Source organism: Panthera onca, chromosome D1 (genome assembly GCF_046562875.1).
Source record: "Panthera onca isolate mPanOnc1 chromosome D1, mPanOnc1 haplotype 2, whole genome shotgun sequence".
NCBI classification, from domain to species: Eukaryota; Metazoa; Chordata; class Mammalia; order Carnivora; family Felidae; genus Panthera; species Panthera onca.
This window is the reverse complement of record NC_138348.1, coordinates 98,082,732-98,102,447: the sequence shown is the minus strand read 5'-3', so window position 1 is coordinate 98,102,447 and position 19,716 is coordinate 98,082,732. Positions and strand designations below refer to the sequence as shown.

The 19,716-nt window shown below is 58.3% G+C and overlaps 1 protein-coding gene and 1 long non-coding RNA gene across 3 annotated transcripts in view; one reads left to right on the top strand and one right to left on the bottom strand.

The window, feature by feature from the left end:
- NECTIN1 (nectin cell adhesion molecule 1) overlaps positions 1-14,944 on the bottom strand; it is a 59,818-nt gene extending 44,874 nt beyond the window's left edge. Inside the window, exon 1 of the mRNA XM_060605025.3 lies at positions 13,910-14,944. Coding sequence (XP_060461008.1) covers positions 13,910-13,988 — 79 coding nt within the window. The 5' untranslated portion in view covers positions 13,989-14,944. The remainder of the gene's footprint in view (positions 1-13,909) is intronic.
- A 96-nt stretch (positions 14,945-15,040) lies between these two features.
- Positions 15,041-19,716, top strand: part of LOC132660983 (uncharacterized) — an 85,214-nt gene continuing 80,538 nt past the window's right edge. For both annotated transcript variants that reach the window (XR_009601990.3, XR_009601989.3), the window contains exon 1: positions 15,041-15,322. This is a non-coding gene — a long non-coding RNA (uncharacterized LOC132660983). The remainder of the gene's footprint in view (positions 15,323-19,716) is intronic.

The window sequence follows — 19,716 nt, the reverse complement described above, 5'->3', positions numbered from 1 at the left end:
CCCTCCTCCTAGCGTGGAGACTATCTCCAGGCCTGGCCTTGCATTTTATCTCCCGGTGCCCTTCCCAGAGGTGGCGGCTGCTATTGAATATCAACCCCCACTCCCAGCCCTGGGAGGGTGTCGGGAGAGACTAGGATGACAAGTGATTGAAACTATTATTTGGGGCAGGTCCCATGCTTAGTCTGGAGGACCCGGAGGCAGCGGTCCTTGGGATCCATCCCCTCTTGGCCTCCAACCCCCACCCTCACCCTCTGGAGGGTAGCTCAGCCCCTTATCTACTCCTGCTCAGCCTCAGGGTTTGGCAGGGGGCGGGGGGGGGGGGGGGGGGGAGGCCGGAGGAGTAGGGAAAAGGAGGGAGGGGAGCTCCCAAATGTGCTGCTAGGGAGGGGTCTGGTGACAGGGAGGGTGGCAGGGATCGGGAAGCCTCGGGGACGTGGGAGAAGGGGTTCCAAGCTGAGCCTCCCGGGCTTTGGGCAGGGGCACTGGAGCTGAGAAGGGCAGAGGCATGCTGGGGTTCAGGAGGGAGGCTGCTGGGTTACCTTCAGGATTCAGGGAAGCCCAGATGCTCCAGGGGCGAGAGCCTCATCTAACAACGGGCCACAGGAAGCCATGGTTAATTCAGTCTCAACTGAGAAACAAAGTGGGTCACAAGGGTCTGCCTACGGGCTATGTAGTGCCTGGATGGTACCGATGAACCGCCTGCAGGGTGGTGGACCATATCACGGCCTCCGTATCACAGTGTCAGACAGCGGGGTGCGGTGCCTCACCCGGCCACATGCCCCAGCTCGCCCTTAGTGCCGCGACATGCCATGGAGCCGCTGCCCCATGTCGTGAGGCACTAATGGGCGACACGAGAGGCTGCCAGGAGATCACCCCATGTGGGCGTCCCTGTGGTGCACTGCCTCCCACGGTGACCACACCCATTCCAACTGGCCCCCACCCGTCCCCATCAGGGCACAGGCTGCTGGGAGAATTAGGGGCTGCTCCTGCTGTCTCCAGGGCGAAGTGACAGTGACGGCAGGCGGCCCCTCCCCACTGCCCTCCCCGCTGTCCTCCCTATGCCCTGAATCTGTGCAATATGCTCCCTTTCTCAGGGCCTTCTCTCCCCATCACCAACTTAATTCCTTAATTCCCGCTGGAGATAAGCGGATCTTTCACTGCAATTTATTGTTAATCCAAAGGAAAACAGGGTTCGGAAGGGGTGAGGTGGAGGTGGGGAGGCGTGAAGGCAGCCGACCCACTGTGCCAACTCCCGGATCCTAGGGTGGTTGTAGTGGCTGGGGAATCCTAGGCCAAAATCCTCGGGCAGGTCAGCCCGTATTTGGGGCATCACGCCGGCCACCGGGGATCGAGAGAGCGTGTCAGACCTGGTCAAAAGCACTCGTGGGAGAGAAAACTGAGAGCTGGAGACCCTCTTTAATGCCTGAAGTATATCACGTGCAAGATCAGACGTGCTCCACACGATCCCAAGTGGGCAGAAGCAGGATTAATGGGTGGGAGCTTCAGGCATGCAGACTTCAGCTCCGTGCGAGGAAGAATCTGGGGCAGTGAGAGCTGTAGGGGCATCCACGTAGGGTGGTGAGTTCCCCATCGTTGGAGGTATTCATGCTGAAGCTGGATGTTCAACCAGCTGGTAGCGCTGCAGTTGAGGGGTTTTAAGAAGGATCATTCGACTCTCCTTCCAATGCCAGGTTTCTCCTGACTTACCCAGTCTATCCTCCACAGGGAAGGGAGTTATCTTCCCCTGCAGGGAAGGGAGGTACCCTCAGCTGATAGCTGGGAGGCTCTTTTTGGACCCGAGGATGGGAGGGGAGGGGAACGCATAGGCTCAGAAATTTAAACCGCCTGCAAGGGGGCAGGAGAACGCACTCCCTGTCCCTAGCCCCTTCACAGCCCAGCAGGGAAGGCTTAGGAGGAGTGATAGGTTTACTTGGGCCGACCCTACAAGGCCCCAGCTCCTTCTCTCCATCTCCCAGCCAGGCCGCTGTCCTGTGGCCACTAAGAGAGGGCACCCTCAGCTGTCACCTGCTGTGTGTCAGGTCAGAGGGCAGGTGCCGTCCCCTGTTAGGCCAAGTTGAGGAGTGACAGGAACTCAGCCGAGGGACCCCTGCGGTGTGCTGGGCCAGGCTGCCCCGGTCCCAGGGAACTGCCCCTCCCCTTGATGGAGGCTCCCCGGGCCAGCAGCACCTAACAATAACCAAGTGGTGTGCAGGCTCGCTCTGGAGCAGGCACTGTGTTCATCACACCACATGCATTATTTACCTTTTCTAAACCTCTCATCACATCCCTGCTTTCCAGGGAAGGGAACTCAAGTTTAGAGGAGACGAGACGCAGATACGCGTGAGGGCGCACGTAAGTGATAAGAGACGGGGACCACGTGGTTCCAATGCAGCCGGTGGGTTCAATTTGCTGGGGAGGAAACAGTCAAACCAGTTGTTTGCGATCCTATAGACAAAACAATTATCCAAGATTGACCTTCTGCAATCTCTAACTGGCGGCTGGGGGGCAGTGCAGACCCTGCCTCTGACGGTCATCGTCTTTGATTGCCTGCCTCTCCCCCCCCACTTCCTGCCCCTGCCCCCCAGTATCCAGGCTCTGCCCATTCCCCTCCCCCAGCCGGGGAAGAGCCCCCTGCCTCCGTGGGGGAGAAGATGGCAATCAGAGTCTAATCGGGAGCGCGTACGCACACACACACACACACACACACACACACACACACACCATAAACCTCTCTCATACACACACAGAGGACATAAAAACACTTGTAAAGAAACACATAAAGCAGCACAAATTATCATTACAGCTCGAGCTGTATACACAAGTGCCGAGGGGGTAGGAGTGATGGAGTGAGAAGGTGGGAGAGGAGAATCGAGCCATTTCCTGGGCAGGATGTTTCTGAGTCGGGGGGGGGGGGGGCAGGGGGCGCTGGTCCCCAGCAAAGTGGCCTGGTGGCTCTGTCTGCCCCTGCTCCAGGCTCTCTGGGAGGAAGGGAGAGCCACAGAGACCCTTCCCGCTTATCGCTGCCACAGTGCCAAGAGGTGGGTCCTACGGATGTTGTGGCCTCCCTCCCCCATTGCCACCCCTTTGGTAGGGGCAGGGAGGCCCATCATCTGACTCTGGGGAGGTGACTCAGGTTGGGAAGGGTGCCGGGCGGGCTGGGGCAGGCACGGGGAGCGGGGGGCTGTTGCCTAAGTTCCCCAAAGGCCCATCCATCAGCCGAATGGAGATAATCAGAGTGCTCAGCCGGCCCAGGACACTGATTACTCTCCGGGCACCATAAACACAGGGAATAAATCTGGGAAGGGGCTGGGTAGGAGGGCGGCTCGGTAGCAGGGCTGGCCACCCTGCCTGGGAAGGGGGAGGCAGCCCATCCATCATTCTGAGAGATGTAGCTATCTAGGCCAATGAGATGGAGGACAGTTCGGGGGGCGGGGGAGGTGGACAATCATAATAAAATAATCCGGTGCAGTGTGGCTGCTGTGCTCTGATCTTATATACACTCAGGAGGAGGCTGTCCCTGCCCCTGCTTCAATTTTTACCCAGTAGCCACCGCAGGAAGCTTCTGCCACTGACACCAAACTCTCGGAGGACATCTGGCCCACAGGGTAGAGAAGAGGGGCACGGAGGTGGTGTGGCTCGAGAGTGCGGCTGGGCATCCGCGGGCCCAGGGCCATGCGGGTCCCTTGGTGCCGACAAAGGGCGCTCCTCCTTAGGTTTGGATGGGGGCCAGGTGGGTCCGGAGCCCTCCATCCTACTATTCCTTCCAAGCACTTCCTGGGCGCTGGGCAGATTCCGGGCCCAGGAACCAATCGCATAGCGCTGGCCTGTGTCTGGGCCACAGAGGCCGCGCCGTAATTCAAGCTAACGGAGCATGGATAATCTAGAACAGCAGAGGGTCTAGGAGGAATTTCTCTTTGGCGTCGAAACCTATCAGATGACTGTTTTGCAGCCCAGTTACCCTCCTAATTAAGCAAGTTTGTGAGGCCTGAGTCCACGTGGTGATGTGCGGGGTCAGGGTGTGCCGAGCGGAGCATCGGCCCGGGGTCACCCTCCAGAGGACAATCTGCATGTGAGCGATCTGGAGGTCGCTGAGTCCTCAGCCACAACGTCCAGAGAGCGTTTTGATTTTTCTGCTCCCACGACCCTCTTCCCTGGGATAGTTCTCTAAGCCGGCTCCGTGGCTGCCAGGCCTCTGTCCTCAGCTCCCTGCTCTGAACCTGCCTCGGGCAGAGGAAGCACCGGCCCTTTCATCCCAGGGGATCAAAGCAGCCAGCACAAGTGAACACCCTAAATCCTCCCCACCTCCCCAGGTAGGGGCCCCTCCCTTGCCATCTTTTGGGATCTCTGGGTGAGGGCCTGCGAGACCAGAACCTTCCAGAAGCTTTGGATAGGCACTGGCATAGGATCAGCTTGCTGAGCTGCGGACCCACCCAGGACCAGGGGCTTGCCTGGGAACACCCGCTGCGGATAGTTCCAGGCGGCTTCTTTGGGAGAAGCTGTTCCACCTGGCCCTAGTCTCGTCAGTGAAGCATGGGAGGAGCCCCCCCTCCCCCCGCAGGTGGCATCAGTGATACCCAGAAGCTCAGCGGATGAAACAGTGATGACATTGAGACATTTCTTTCCAGCAGAGCCACATTCACACTCCCAAGAGAAAACAGGGACTGCAGTGGAATCTACCAGCAGTGCAATGGTTGTTACTTCGAGCACCTGTAAGGTATCCAAGGACACAGTAATGACCACCGAGACTCTGATGATGGGCACTAATAACCTCACCCGCTCCAGGGCCGCACCAGGTTATTCCTGCGCCATCAGAGGGAGCAGGGGGCGCTGAGCGATATACGAGGGTGGTGGGCATCCCGGACGCAGGGTCTTGTGTTAGTCCAGGAGTGGTAAGCCGTCTTTCTCCGTCACCCATCCACCCAGGAGAGAGGCAGCTTAGCTAAGCGGTATGATCGCGGACACTGGGCCCGACTTCCTGGAGCTGAATCCCGGCTCTGCCTCCTAGTAGCTGTGGGACCACGGGCGGGTGGCCTAACCTTTGCCTGGGCCTCATCTTTCCACGTGTGAAAAAAGGGAGAGGAGAAGGGCCCTCTACATGAGTGGTAATGAAGATTAAGTCAGTGATTACATGTGAGGTGTTTATAACAGTGTCGGACACCCAAGAAGTCTCAATATAAAGTTTGTTATCACCACCATCGTCATCAGCTGCCCAAACAACCAACCATGTATCCACCTGGCCCACGATGTGGCCAAGCCTGTACTAGGCCCCGGGGACACCGAGATCCATCAGCAGTGGACTTGTCCTTTTGGAGCTCTTGGTCTTGGGGAGAAGAAAAACCCCAGGCTCAAATAACTATACAGCAAGATGCAGAGTGGTTAATGCCATAGGGGGGCATGGAGGAGGTGCCAGGGGGCTTTGAGATGGGAGAGGTTATCCCCAGCTGGGAGAGGGGGTGGGTCACGAGGTTCATGACAGAAGTGGCTCTTGATCTCAGTATTTAGATATGGGAAGGAAGGGAGAACTTTAGGCGGTGGGGGGGGGGGGGGTGCTGGCATGTGCAAAGGCACTGAGGTGGGAAAACGTGGGACATGAATAGAGGGGTGTGTGGCTAGGTGGGCCTGGCGTGCGGGGGAGGGCAGTGAGAGAGGAGCTAGGGAGGGGGTAGCCATCGGATGCTTCTGGGCCTGTGAGCGTCTTCCTCACGTGCCCTTCAGGTGTATCCATCCAAGAAGCAGTGTGAGCAGATTGGAGCCAGAGAGCCAGGAGGCAGGGGCTGTGGCAACAGTCCTGTGAACAAGGGCGCTACTAACAGCTCCTCCCGAGGTGGGGCCCATATCAAGTGGTGGCAAGGCTGGCTTGGCTCTGAGGCACCTTCTCTAACTTTCTTTGTCCTAGCAGGCTGGCAGCATTTGCCCACAAGATACCAGGACTGAGGGAGGGCGTGCTGGGGGCGCGGCTCGGGCCCCAGGAACCAGAGCGCATGGAGGCAGCCTCACCGATCCCCCTTGGGGCCAGCACTCCAGACCGGCTCGAGACTAGGGCCCTACGGGGGAGCCCCAGGAGCCAGTACAGGTCTCTAGTCCCCTTTTCTCCAGAGCGAGGCGGACTCGCGTCTGCCCAAACAGATCGGCCCTCCCAGCTCCGCTGACTCATTTGGCGGGCAAACCAGCTCATGCGCCAAAGCGTGGGCTGGCCTGTGTGACCCTCCATGGAAGCGTACCAAGTGAGCTCGTGTGCGCTAAGAACAAGTTATTTGCGCCTGTCGCTTACTTTTCCTCCACAAGACGGAGGTACCAGGAAGGGGCGAGCTTTCCTTTGCTCTGGGCTTGTTTTTTATGGTGATGACCACTGAGCCCCGGTGGTATTCTGGTGACCAGCAGGTATATGCGGAGGATTGTAGGAAAAGAGAGATCAAGATAAAGCGGAGAGGGGAAGGCAGAGGCAGAGAGGAGCCGGGCTGTCGACAGGCACTCGACTCTGCTGAGCAAGAAATAATCCCGGCTCCGGTGGGGAGAACCCCATGACGGCACCCAAGCCTCCGTCACAGCAACTGTGGACAAGTTACCCCACCTCAGGGAGCGGTGTGAGACCGGTGAGACCCTGTCCTAGCTGTCAGGTGACAGAAGTGCATCTTCAGGGAGGAAAAATGTTTCCACCGTGGGGTCCCCAGGTCTCCACCCCCACGGGGCAGGAGGATGGGCCAGGATTCTCAAGCCAGCGTGGCCGTGAGGAAGCCAAACTCATCTCTACTGCTGGGATGTGACTCTCAGACCTACGGGTGAGCGTGGGGAGCCGTCCCCTGACCCCAAGGCCCCCCTCCGCAGGATGGTGTTTTGCTAAGCTTCTCAGCCAGCTCGTGCCAGACAAGGCGGGCTCCTACGAACAGCCCTGGAGGGAGCGTGTGCTTCTCCCCTTCAGGCAGGGGACAGAACTGGGGATTCGAGTGGGCAGGAGGGAACCTGTGTTTGCAGCTTTGGGGAGCACACATTCCAGGACAGGGAACGGGGAGGAAAAGAACTCCATTTAAGCCCACAGATCGAACTCCAACTCCCAATGGGACCCTCTCATGCCCATGGCCACTGGCCTGCTTTGCTTCCTGGGCCACGCCTGCCGCTGTCTCCCCGTGGAGCTACCAGCCAGTGGAACTAATGTCCTCTAATGAGATCCGGGCCAGAGTGGCCGGGCGGGTTTTATTGTCTGTGGCTTGGTAATGAGACTCCTCATAAACTGGGAATGACATTGGGGTCTGTGCAGGCCAGAGCGGGGCGGGGAGTGGCCCAGGAGAGGGAGTCCGCTCTGCCTGCCAAATCTCACCCCTTCCCCTCTCTGTGGCTCTGTGCGTCCGCGTGCTCTCGGAGCGCCACTCTCTGCCCCAGTGCCTGCCTGTGCCCTGGGGCTCTGTGCTCATACCTCAGGGCCCTGCCCATGTCTCAGGCTAGATCTCCAGGGGGTGATGCTCTAGCTTCCAGAGGGACACTGTTCTCCCTGGCTCCCCTAGCTGTTCTTGCTGGGCGTGCCGACCTGGGCTCCACGGTCAGCTCCCTCCGGCTGGGCCACCCTCCAACCTATGTCTTCCCCCTTTCCCTCCATTCCCCAGGGAGCTCTGGCTTGTTGTAGGGGGAGAATGGTGGTGGCTGGTGAAGTGAATGACCGTCTCACTGGACACGTTCCGTGGTGGCCCGGCTCAGCCTCCTCTGTATCTGTGCATCTCAGCCTGTGTCATCTCCCTCATCTACTGGATTTGAAGTCACAAGTTCTGGCACCTGATTTGGCCTCCCTGGCTTGAGATGGTCAGCAAATGACTAAGCCTGACTCACTTTCCTCATCTGTGAAATGGAAGGGCCAGGAATACCATTCTCCCGGGGCTACTGGGAGGATCGGCTGGAGCCACGAGCCGTAAAGAGCGCCACAGACATTTTTATTATTGGGGGCGAAAGGATTCCATCTGCAACCAGAGAAACTGGAGGAGGGCTTCCTGCCAGTGAGAAGGGGGTGACGCCAGGAGGGATGCTCTATCTGGCTGTACCGTCTTGCCAGATGAGTGGGCTGCGGGAGAGAGGGTCGTGCTGCCCACCCTTCCCCCAAACGTGGGATTTTGAAGGAAGGCAGGGGCTGAGCCCCAGGCCCTCCCTGCCGGCCCCGGCTTCTACCACAGCCAGTACTCCAGATGTAGCCAGGGAGTGAGGAGGGTGCCGGGGAGAGCCCCTGGTGACAGGCTGCAGAGCAAAGACCACACAGCACCTGCTGCTTGTGAGTACACGACCACCGGGGTCGGGCGCGCAGGTGCCTGGAGCCCACCAGGCCATCTGAGCCCCCAGGGGCTGCTGCGGCCCCTGCCCTCACTTCCAGGCGGGGCTCAATGAGCAGCTCCCGGTTGGCGACAAGGGAAGAGAGGTCAGCACTGGGCAGGCAGCTGAGTGGCTCTTTCTCAAGGGAGTACAAAGTGGCCACTGCCCAGCTGGCAGCTGAGAGGGCGCCGGGACCACTCAGAGGACGGGCGTGGAGAACAGGAGTAGCTGCCACTTTACTGCATGTTTATCACAGGCCGGGCGACGAGCTAAGCACTTTTCATACTTTATTGTCCATCTACACTTCACAACCTCCTCTGGAATCTGTATTAACAGAAACCCATTTTACAGATGGGAAAAACTGAGGCTTACAAAGTAACTTAACCAAGCCCACTCAGCCAGCAAGTAGGAGAGCTGGGATTCAAACCCAGCCCACCTGGCTGCACTCTGCTGTCTCACTATGCTGGGTGGCCACGATGGGGTCCTTCCTAGGCTGCAGGGAGAGGACCCAAGCCGTCTGCCGCTCTCTCAGAACTAGGGCCCGAGACCGCTGTTTCCTTGCCTTAGAAGACTGTGAAAGGCACAGATCCCATGAGCCCGGGGCGGGGCGGGGGGGAATACATACCATTGCTCCCCTCCCCCATTCAAGGATAAACCTTGGGATTATCCACTGCCCTAAAGTAAAGAGCCCGTCATCTGCCACCAGGAAGACTTCCTTTGTGTCCTTGTCGGGTCTCTCCTATTGCACTGTGTTCATCTGTCCTTCGGGAACGGGTCAGGGTTCAGGTGCTAGGCTTGATGTGTTTTCTTCCCACCTCTTCCCTCTCCCCATCTCCCAGATCAGCACAATCCAGAGTTTCAAGGGTTAACTGGACTAAGGGGTGTTATCTCCAATGCAGGGCATTCCCTCTGCAAAGTGATCCCTGCTCAGATCTTAAGTTACCTCCTGCCCCCGCCAGCACATCTGCTGCTGGCTCGGCGGACCTGGTCTCTATGGAGAGGGGCGGGCATCGTGGGGGAGAAACACCTGCCAGCCGGTCTTGGGCACGGGGTCCTGGGTTCCCAGGACAGGCAAAGTTCTTCCCTGCCTCTCGCCCCTCATTCCCTCTCAGGGGGCTCTCCCATTCTGCTGCACGGAGCCCAGGGTGGTTCCAGGCACGTGTATGTTGCCGACCTGAGTACGCCTGTGGTTGGTTCCACGGGGCTATTTTCGTGGAGGACCCAAACCCGCACTCCTGCCCCTTTTAAAATGCCCAGAGTTGGCCACCTTTCTCCTCAGATGATCCCCTTTCCCCCAAGTGTTCAGGCACAAAGTAAAGATGCCCAATGAGTAGCTGCAAACCTATCTCCCGGGGCCCCTCCCAGCCTTCTAGGGATCTGGAGAAGCCCTGGGGCAAGCCGGGCCCCAGTCGACACCAGGATCCAGATACCATGGGCCAGGGAGACAAGACAGGAAAGTCTCCTTCCTCACCAGCTGAGCATGCAGAGGCCCAGTGTAAAGCCAAGGGCAAGAACAGAAAAAGAAACCAGTGTAAAGGCTTCCGGCTCTCAAAGGACCCAGCAGCCCACCTGGCAAGTCCTAGGTCTCTTCCCCAAATCACCTCTCTGACCCTGTGACATCAACACAGGTCTTATCAAGGCTCAGAGCCACTCACAAAACCCTAGTGGGAAAGACAGAAGAGATCGGTTATATGTGAATATACACCTGATATACAGTTATAGCCCTAGTCCCGTGCCGACCCACAGCCACCAACGCCCAAGACCTCCTTGCCCTCGCGCCCGTGGGTCTGCCCGTGCACAGGGGATTGCAGATCACCGACGCAAGCACACAAAGCCTGGCACGTGTGTGTGCCAGTCCACACGGATGGTGAGACGATATGCAGGCTGTCAGAAATGTCACCGCTGGAGCGCCACAGCTGGCTGGTGTCCAGTCTAGGCCGGCACGCGGGCTGACGGTCAGAGTCAAAACAACAACAACGACAACGACGGTAAAACAGGCGAATACACAGGTACCCCCTCGGTCTGTCTCTCCCCCAGGTGGGAGCCACTCAAGTTACCAGGTTAACCAGGAAAAGATACAATCAGGAAAATCGAAGGTATATTCACACCTCCCTCGGGTGTTTTCTGTTTGTGCCGAACAATGAACGTAAGTCAGCTGCTAAACAATGGCAGTATCGTAAGACGCAGCAACGGGGGCAGACCCTCTGCCCGTGCCCCGGCCCCGTGCCACCCCCTGCCCCCCCAAGCCTGGCCCACTTGCTCGCTTGCTGAGCCATCGGCACCAGGGTCCTGCTGGCTGGCATGACCGTCCTGGCAGCATTCAACGGGGTCCTGGATCAGGAAGTGGCTAACGAGTAGGTGGGTTCATTGTGCAAAGCTGAGTGGCTGAGACGGGAACTGGTATCATCATCTTGGCCGGCATCGGGCAACAAGGGACCACCTGTCCCCCTGAGCCACAGATATTCAGGCTCAGAGATGCCTTACGGGCTGCTCAGCCAGGGCTGCGGGGCCCAGGCTCTGCAAGATCTTCTCCTCCCCTCCAGCTTGGACTGTCAGGCCTTGAATCTGATTCTGAGACACTCTCTACAGCGCAGCCTCCAAAGCGGGCACTGAGATTGCTGTTCGCACACGCTGTAATCCCCAGGCCGGCAGAATTGGTTTTGCCATAATGTCCTGCCCAGCAAGCCTGAGCACATCACTGTCTGTGAGAAATGGGGAGAGAGGAAAATAGCCCAGCAGCTCCGACACTCGGAGTTTTGAAGGAAACCACCTTCTGCAGGCTCTGTACAGACTGCAGAGAAGGGATGTGCCGCGGGCCCGACAGGTCTTCCGAGGGTGTGCACGACACCTGGGGTGTGTGTTCTCTTTCCAGACAAAAGGTTTGGGGAAGCCAATTAGGGAGGGTGTGGTGTAGGTGGGACACCGGCTCTGTGCACCTGCTTCTAAGGCAGGTTCTCTGCCTCCTCCCCAGGGCTCCTCCTGTCCCTCTTCGGGGGTGTCGTCCCTATGCTCCACTGGCCATCTCCTCTGAGTTGACCTGTAGGAACCACAGACTGTTATCTCCGAAGCTTGTGGGCTTTACCACCCAGCCTGGTAAAGGCTGTGTTGTTGAAAACATACTTCTGTGTTTACACGTCAATAGCCAGATTGAGTGTTTTTATTTTTTTTTTTAGTCAGGGGGCCATCGCACACACTGGGGGCTGCCCCCACCTGCTTCGCCCCAGAGAGAGGACCTCTCTTTGCCCTCCATGCTCCCTGACACGGCCCAGGAGAACCCAGAAAAGAGCATCCGGCTGGCAAGTCTCCAGAGAGGAGCAACAGAAAGCACTCCGGAGGGAGCTGGCGAGTGGTGGAAAGTGGGGTGTGGGCAGGCAACTTCTGAGCCCCCCAGCGTCCATCCAGTGTCAGAGGGGCACAACCACACCCGCCCACCTCCCTTTGCAGGGGCACAGGGCACACAGGCGGGTGTGCGAGGGAGCTTGGCCAGCGGGGGGGATGAATTCTGGCTGCCCCTGATGCCACCCCGGCCATAACAATGACAGTCGACCGAGGAGGGCTTAAGTGCCTGAGTTGTAGTTCTCTGTCTGCATCCCACCCCTCAATCTGCAGTTTTGGGGAGAGGGGAGTGTCTACACTGAGCCAGGTGAGACTGCCATCTCCCTGACCCCACTTCCTGAGTGGGGTGGAGCAGGGCAGGCTTCCAGCCCCCCAGAGGAGTTAACCACTATGTACCTCAAAGCTGGGGGAAGAGAACAACGAAAGGAGTGGAAAAGGGGGTGAGTCCATTCTTTGCCCCCAAGCCTTTCCACTCTTTGTCCGATGGGAATGAGGTTAACCCCTGGTGTGCCAGACCAGCTAGAGCTCCCCAAAACCTCTCCTTTCCCTAGCATCTGGGTGTGGACACTATGCAACTGAAGGGTTCCCAGAAGCTCACCGCACCCCCCTTCCCGTGGTCAGAGAAGTCCTAGGGCCTAAGCTCTGGCTGGCTTCCCAGGAGGTCCGGTGTGAGAGAAAGACCTCTCACTCACCACGACCACCCTGCGGGGGAAGGGGGGTCGACTCAGGCCCCTAGAAATGGATAATGCTGCTTGTGTGCCCTAGAATTCCTGCCCCCCACCTAGCAGGGCAGCACCCCACAGGCTGCAGGGGTGGGGGCACCGTGGTGCCGGCCTCCACAAAGTGCTTTTGCTACCATAGGCCATTCAGCCAGATCGGTGGAGCCCTGGCAGTGAGCTGGAGGCAGAAGGGGCATAGAATTGAATGAGGCCAGGTTCCTGCCTTCCAGGGGTACACCCCAGCCCCGGACCGCGGCAGCCAAGCTCGCCCCCCCGGGGTAACAAACTAGCCCGCGAGTCTGCGGCACCGCTGGCGTCTCCAACGGGCCGCTGCCGGCGGCGCTCCAGATGTGATATTCTTGCCCCATGCGGAGCTGGTCTCTCCCTACTCCGACCCCTTATCCTAAGGCCAGACCACGTGCTCCAGCCAACCCCCGCCCTCCCCCACAAAACCCCCCCATCTAGCCCGGGCGGGAGGTCGTCTCAGGTTTCCTCCCGGAGGGCTGGAGGCACCCCCACCCCCACCCTGACCCCCGCTGGTGTCACCAGCTACCGTGGGAGCCTAGCAGCTTCCCCAGGGACACAAAGGGTTAAACCCAGGCGAGGGGACTCGGTCGGATTTGCCTCCTAAACGCATTTTCCAGTTCATTCCCCAGCACAATACGCCGGGGCCGGTCCCAGCCTCCGCCCCCACCCCACCCGTCAGATGGGCCACCGCGGGCCACCCCAGGGTCGGGCATCGGGTTAACCCCTCGGCCGCCGGCCGCCTCGAGGAAGGACACGCGGGGCAGCCTCGGGAAAGTGGGTCATGCAGCCACCTGGCTGGCACCGAGCCCGCGGCGCTTCCTCCGGGGAGAGCCCCCCAACCCGGCGCGGAGTTCCGAGGCGAAGTCCGGCTCGCGCAAGGCGGGGAGGTTGCGAGCCCGCGCGGCCCGGGCCTCACCCACCGGGATAGGAACCGCAGGTGAGCGAGAAGCTGTCTCTGACGCAGGAGCCGGCTCTCCGCGCCCGCGTGTGGCTGCGTGGGGCGGGAGGGGGCCCGAGCGCGCGGAGCCGTTTGGCGAAGGGGCCGGCGACAGAGACGAAGCCCCCCTGCCATCCTCCAAACCCGCAGCCCACCAGCTCCGAGACTGACGCCCTCCCCCTGGGGCTGTTGTCTCATACCCCGAGACGGCGATTACGGTGATTATTTTGCATTTATGTAACATGCAGTGTTTCCAAACTGCTTCCCGAGCTGAGAGCTGGTTATTAAATAAATAGAACGCGATTACATATTATTATTTTTGTGAAAAACAGAGCGGAGAAAGTGCTTTCTTGCTACACAGAGACGTGCATCCGACTGCTTCCCTGCAGGGCAGGCTGTGAGGCTTCTCATCCTCTCTTTCTCCGCCGTGCCACCCGCACCCCCCTTACCTAAGCCGTGACCCAACTTTTCTGCCTCCTTCTGCTGCCTGTAACCCAGACGTGCCCGCCGTCCAGCTCCCAGCCTCGGGAAGGCATTGGATGGTGGCGGGGAAGGGGGGGGGGTGGGGGGAGAGTGGAAGGCAGAGGAGGAACGCGCTTACCTGGGAGGAAGAATGCGGTCAAGCCGAGAGCGAGTCCCCACCAGCGTCCAGCGGCGCCCGCAAGCCCCATCCGAGCCATCGGGGTCCGGGGGTCCGGCGAGAGGGGCCGCGAGGAGAGCGCTCCCCGCGCTCCAGAAACCAGCCCGGAAGACGAAGGCCGATCGCTGCCGGCCGCCGGGCGCTCCGAGGATCCAGGTCAGCCGCAGCCGTCGGCCGGGGCGGGGTGGGCTGGGTGGGATCCGCGCGGCCGCAATCCGGGCCCCGGGCCGCCGGCGGCTCAGAGGCTCGGTGGATGCCCGCCGCAAGTTGCACGAGTCATGCCCCCTTCTCCTCCTCCGCTCTCCTCCCCGTGCCGGTCCCCGCCCTCTTCTTCCACGCAGAGCCGGGCTGGGGAGAGGGACCCACCCCCGGCGCGCCCGGCTGCCCGGCTGCGCGGCGCGGGCTCCCGGCCCCCGGCGCGCTCACACCCTCCCGCTCGGCTCCAACTTGCAGGCGTCCATGGCCGGCCGGCCGTCCTCCGAGGGCGGCGGGACGAGCCCAGGCGGCGGGCGGGCGGCGCGGTGGGCTCGGGGCCCAGGCGGCGGGCGGGCGGGCGCGCGGCTCGGCTGCTCGGGCGGTGCGGCTCCGCGCGCGGAGGGCGAGCCGGGTGCGCCGCGCGTCCCCCCCTCCCCGCGCCGCCGCCGCTCGCGCTGCCGGGTCCCGGCCGATCCGCAACAATGTGGAGCTGCCCGGGCGCCGAGTCGCGCCGCGCTCGCCGCTCTCGCTCTTTCTCTCACTCGCCGAGCTCCAGCCTCTCAGCCGCTCTGCCCGTGATGTCAGACCGAGGGGGAGGGGTTAGCGTTAACTCCCTCCTGGCTCCGACGCGCGGCCCGCGCCCGCCCGGCCCCGGCCCGGCCGCGCGCACCTTCCGGCCCCCGGCGGAGGCGGGTCCCGGGCGAGGGCCGTGGGGTCGGCCGCGGCCCACTGGCTCGGGAGGTGCCCCTTCGGTCGCCTTCCCGCCCGGGCGAGGGCCGGAGGGCTAGCCGCCCTCCTCCTCGCTGACAAAGGGAGGCAGTGACCCCTAGCGGCCGGCGTTGGGGGGAGAAGCCGCTCGGTGGGGGTGGAGTTAAGATGGGGCGGGGGTGGGGGCTGTGGAGGAGCGAGCGTGCAGTATGGAGCCTCCTGGATCCGGCGAAGTCCAGCTGAAAGGGCGTCTGCAGGCCCTCTACGCCAGCCTTGGCCCCATTTTACAGATGCGGAAACAAAGGCCCAGAGGAAGGGAAGGCGACTCGCCCAGAGGCACGAGCTTGGACTAGAACCCGAGAGCCAGAGCTCCCCCCACCCCTCCTCTGCATCTCCTGAACGCTGAAGGGAGAGGCAGCTCTGCGGGGACGACCAGAAGCTGCCAGACAAGTCGGTGGTGGGCATCCGTGGGTGAGATGGGGCCACCGAGGTTTCTGGCCTTTTCTAATCTCCGCCGCTTTTCAGGGGTCTCCTCTCCCGAGACTGAAGCCCCCTCCTCTTCTGAAGTCAGCGGGAAACCGAGCTCTGCTTCCTCTGCCAGAACCTTGGTTTTGAGTGATTTGCAGAAATCCCGCGAAAGTGACCCGTCCAGTCAGTGTCCGCGGCAGGGCAGGGACTCTCCAGTCCATCCCGTTCACCACCCACCACACTGGGGTGTGTTTGGCTTCCTGCCAAGGGGGCTGGACCTTCAGGGCCCTCGGCAGCCAGAAGCCTGCCCTCTGTGCCTTCTCTGTGGACGTCCTACCCTCGTCCTGCACCCTGGGAGTAGGCAGACAGACAGACAGACAGACAGACGGTTTCCCACCAGAAGTTCTCCCCAGATGTTTGACCAGATAATGCTCCCTTTGCCCGTTGCTGCCATTTGCCCAGCGGGTAGGAGCCAGAGGAAGCGCCAGTTTCTGATAACGTGTAAATACCAGTTCCTGGGTGTAGGAGGAACAGAAGGAGGATGGGCAAGGAGGGCACCATTTTCTCACTTTTTGGGATCTGGCCCTGGAGTGTCTCTTGTTTTCCTGCCGAAGTGGTCTAGTTTGGCACTCACGTGGACGTTTGTGCCCTCGTGTGTATATCTTCTACGTTTAACAAATGTAATCGAGCTGTCTTTGTGCCAAGCAGTGTGTCAGGCTTGGAGATATAGAGACCTTGTCATTGCCCTAAAGGCACAACATCTAGTTGGGGGGGTGGGCAAAGGGAGAAGACAGATATAGAAACAGATATTGTATTTAAATAAGTATTTAACGTGTGTAGTGTGTCCCAGGGGTGCACACCCAGGATTTGGTGGGTTTTGGAGAAGGTGCTGAGTTCAGCCTGGGGTGGGATGGGGATCAGGAAAGGCTTCTGGGGAGCAGCGACACGGGCTGGTGAGTCATCTGGTAGGTATGTACTGGAGTGGGGAGGCATTGAGGAGACTGGATTTAAGGTTGGGGGAGGTCCGTGTAAGGAAAGGCACGAAGACCAGCAATAATTGGGGGAGTAGGACCCACGAACTGGTTGTAGCCTGAGCCTAAGACTTGGGGAAGGCCTGTGGGTCTGTGAATGTCTGGGGGACCACCAGGAGGTGGGGCCCAGTCCGATGGTAGCTACCTCCTCTCTGGCCCGGAAGTACTTTAAGGGCCAGGGCTCAGTTGGTTCATTGCTGTGGTCTGAGACTCTGCCTGGCGTATTGCAGGAGACGAATGGATGGGTTCGAGAGGGTCATTCCAGATGCACCAGTACCCACCAGTGCCCTGCGCATGTTCTCCCGCCTCTTCATCCTTGGCTAAGGCTTCTCTGATCTGCTCTTAAATGAGCTTCCAGAGAGGGTGTGTCTGGGGGTTAGCATGGCTGTCTGGGGATGGGGTTGGGTGGAAAAGAAGAAGACAAGTAAAAGAGTATGGTCATTCATTCATCACCTTTAAACAGACCCTGAAATATGCAAAGCACCAAATAGGTGCCGTGTGTGTGTGTGTGTGTGTGTGTGTGTGTGTGTGTGTGTGTGTGTACTGAGTTACAGGGGACAGATAAGAGAGCCAGGGGAGGCACAGAGGAAAATAAGATAGAGATTGTTTACTCAGAGAGTAGACAGATGTCTTTCTGAGTGTCTACTGTGCTAGGCACTGACGGGACGAAAGTGCACAGCCAAGGCCTTACTCAAATAAGTATATTATAGCGTGGAAGCTGGTCGTGGCCGAAGACCGCCCCCCAAACACAGCCACCTAGAGGGAGGAGTGAGTGCTTCTCATTGTGGAGAACAGGGAAGGGCTTCTGGAAGAGGTGTCCTTTGTTTGAGGCTCTGAAAGGTGGATCAGATTTGGACCAAGGGGGACCGAGGAGAGAACTTTGGTGGAGGGAACAGCTTGTACGAGCACATGGAGGTGGGAGAGGTTGGGACCCTGTGGGGGAACGACCAGCAGTTTGTTTGTTTGGGGTTTTTTTTTGTTTGTTTGTTTGTTTGTTGTTTTGCTTTTTATGTTTTTTGTTTTTTGGTTTTTTTTTTTTTTTTTTGCATTCTGGGGATGTGTAAGAGAAAGGGACAGAAAATTGCAGCCAGATTTCAAAAGGTCTGAAAGGGTCCTTCGGTGGCAGGAAGGAGCACAGGGCCACGTGGTAGGAGGCTAGACTCTGGTCCCTCCTCTTAAGCTGGAAGCCCAGGAGTCATCCATTGCTGCTGCTTTGTCTTCAACCAGCATATTCTAATCCAAAAGCAAACACTGTTCATTCTACCTCCAGCATTATCTTAAGTCTAGTGACTTTGCCCCATTTCTACTGTTAGCACACTATCCACGTGCTCATCAGCAGTATAGACAGTGCACCCCGAGGGGAGGGAGTAAAATGGTCCAGCACGTGGGACTCTGGAGTTAGACTGCCTGGATTTGAATCCTTAACCCCCTGCCCTGCCATGCAGTAGCTGTGTGCCCTTGGGCAAGTGACTTCACCTCTCTGGGCCCGGGTTCCTCCCCTGTAAAATGAGGGGGAGATACTAGCACCTACTTCCCGGACTTGTTGTGAGGATCAGATGGGTTGGACAACATGAAGTCCTTGGAACAGTGTCTGGGATACATAAAGAACGGTGTGTGTTAGCCGTGAGTGTAACCGTAATCTCTCTCTCCCCACACCAGTTTGGCTCTTCTCTGCCCTGGTGCTAGAGGGATACGTGAATTGTTAAAACGTTGATTTTCAAGTGATTTGGAATCTACAGAAGAGTGGCAAAGGTGGAACAGAGTTTCCAGGTGTCCTTCATCCAGCTTCCTTTCATGTAGATACCTGATGCGCCCATGGTGTATTTGTTGAAACCAGGAAATTAGCATTGGCATAATACTATTAGCTACAGAATTTGTCTGGATTTCTCAGTTTTCTACTAATGTCTGCTCGGTGTGCCAGGCTCCAATCCACAATTCTACACTGCGTTTAGTTTTTCTTTTTGTTTTTTAGGTTTATTTATTTTGAGAGAGAGCAAATGGGAGAGGGGCAGAGAGAGAGGGAGGGAGAGAGAGAGAGAGAGAGAGAGAATCCCAAGCCAGTTCCACACCATCAGGGCAGAGACCCACGTGGGGCTTGAAATGTGAGATCATGACCTGAGCCAAAGTCAGATGCTTAACCGACTGAGCCACCCAGGCGCCCCAATACTACATTGCATTTAGCAGCGGATTATGTTCTAATGCAAATGAGCAGGACCCCATACGAGAGACCCCTTCCTTGGCCTGCCCGCCTCGGAGGCCTGTGTCAAATTCCCTTCAAGGCCTGTGGGGCTGCATGTTTCCTCCGCCCGGTCTCACCCAGCTCCAGGGCTTTGAGTAGCACTGGGCTTTCCTGAAGTTTCTTGAGGCCATCTAGTTCGCCTCCTTGGCCTTTACTCATCTGCACCGATGCTCTTCGTCTTCCTTTCGGCCAGCCAGCCACTTATCTCTTATGGCTCAGTTTACATGTGTCGTTTCCCCAGAATGGTCCACTTTACCCTTTAGACCGGGCGAGTCCCCTTCTATATGTTCTCACAGCTCCCTCGCATGCTTGTAACCCTTCAGCAAGTGTTTATAATACGTGATTCTTTCCCCACTGGGCTCTCAGCCCCTCCAGGGCAGACCTTGTGGGTCTCGTCTGCTCTATCCCTAGCATCTGGAATGTGCCTGCCACTTGGTCCACACTCAGCGAAAACGTGTTGCTTGACTAACTCACACCCTGTGCCACTTGCTAGCAGTTGCTTCTCCTTTCTGGGCTTCAGTTGTCTTCTCTGCAGCCTGAGGAATAGCATTTGTTCAGTGGTTTTCCAATTGCGCTTTGAAAGCCCTACATTTTCCTGGGTTCCCCACTCCCTGCTTCAATTAGGAGCCATGTTTAAAGAGCACCTTGTTTTACGCTCTTTAAACATGGGGCTTTTTGAGGAAGTTTCCTCTTAATGGATTCTGCTGCTTAAAACGTTTGACCCCCCCAACCCAACATATTATTGCATTATGTATTCTGTATCACATAGACGGTTGACTCTTGAACAACGCAGAGGTTAGGGGCACCAGCTTCCCGCACAGTTGCAAATCTGCATATGACTTTTGACTTCTCTCAAACTTAACTACTAACAGCCTACTGTTAATAAGGCTGTTAATAACAGCCTACTTATTAATAAGACCGGAAGGCTTATTAATAACATAAGCAGTCGGTTAACACATTTTGTATATTCTACGTATTATATACTGCATTCTTACGATAAAGTGAACCAGGGGAATGAGAGTGTTATTAAGAAAATCATGGGGCGCCTGGGTGGCTCCGTCGGTTAAGCGTCAATCGGTTGGCTCAGGTCATGATCTCACGGTTTGTGGGTTTGAGCCCCGCATTGG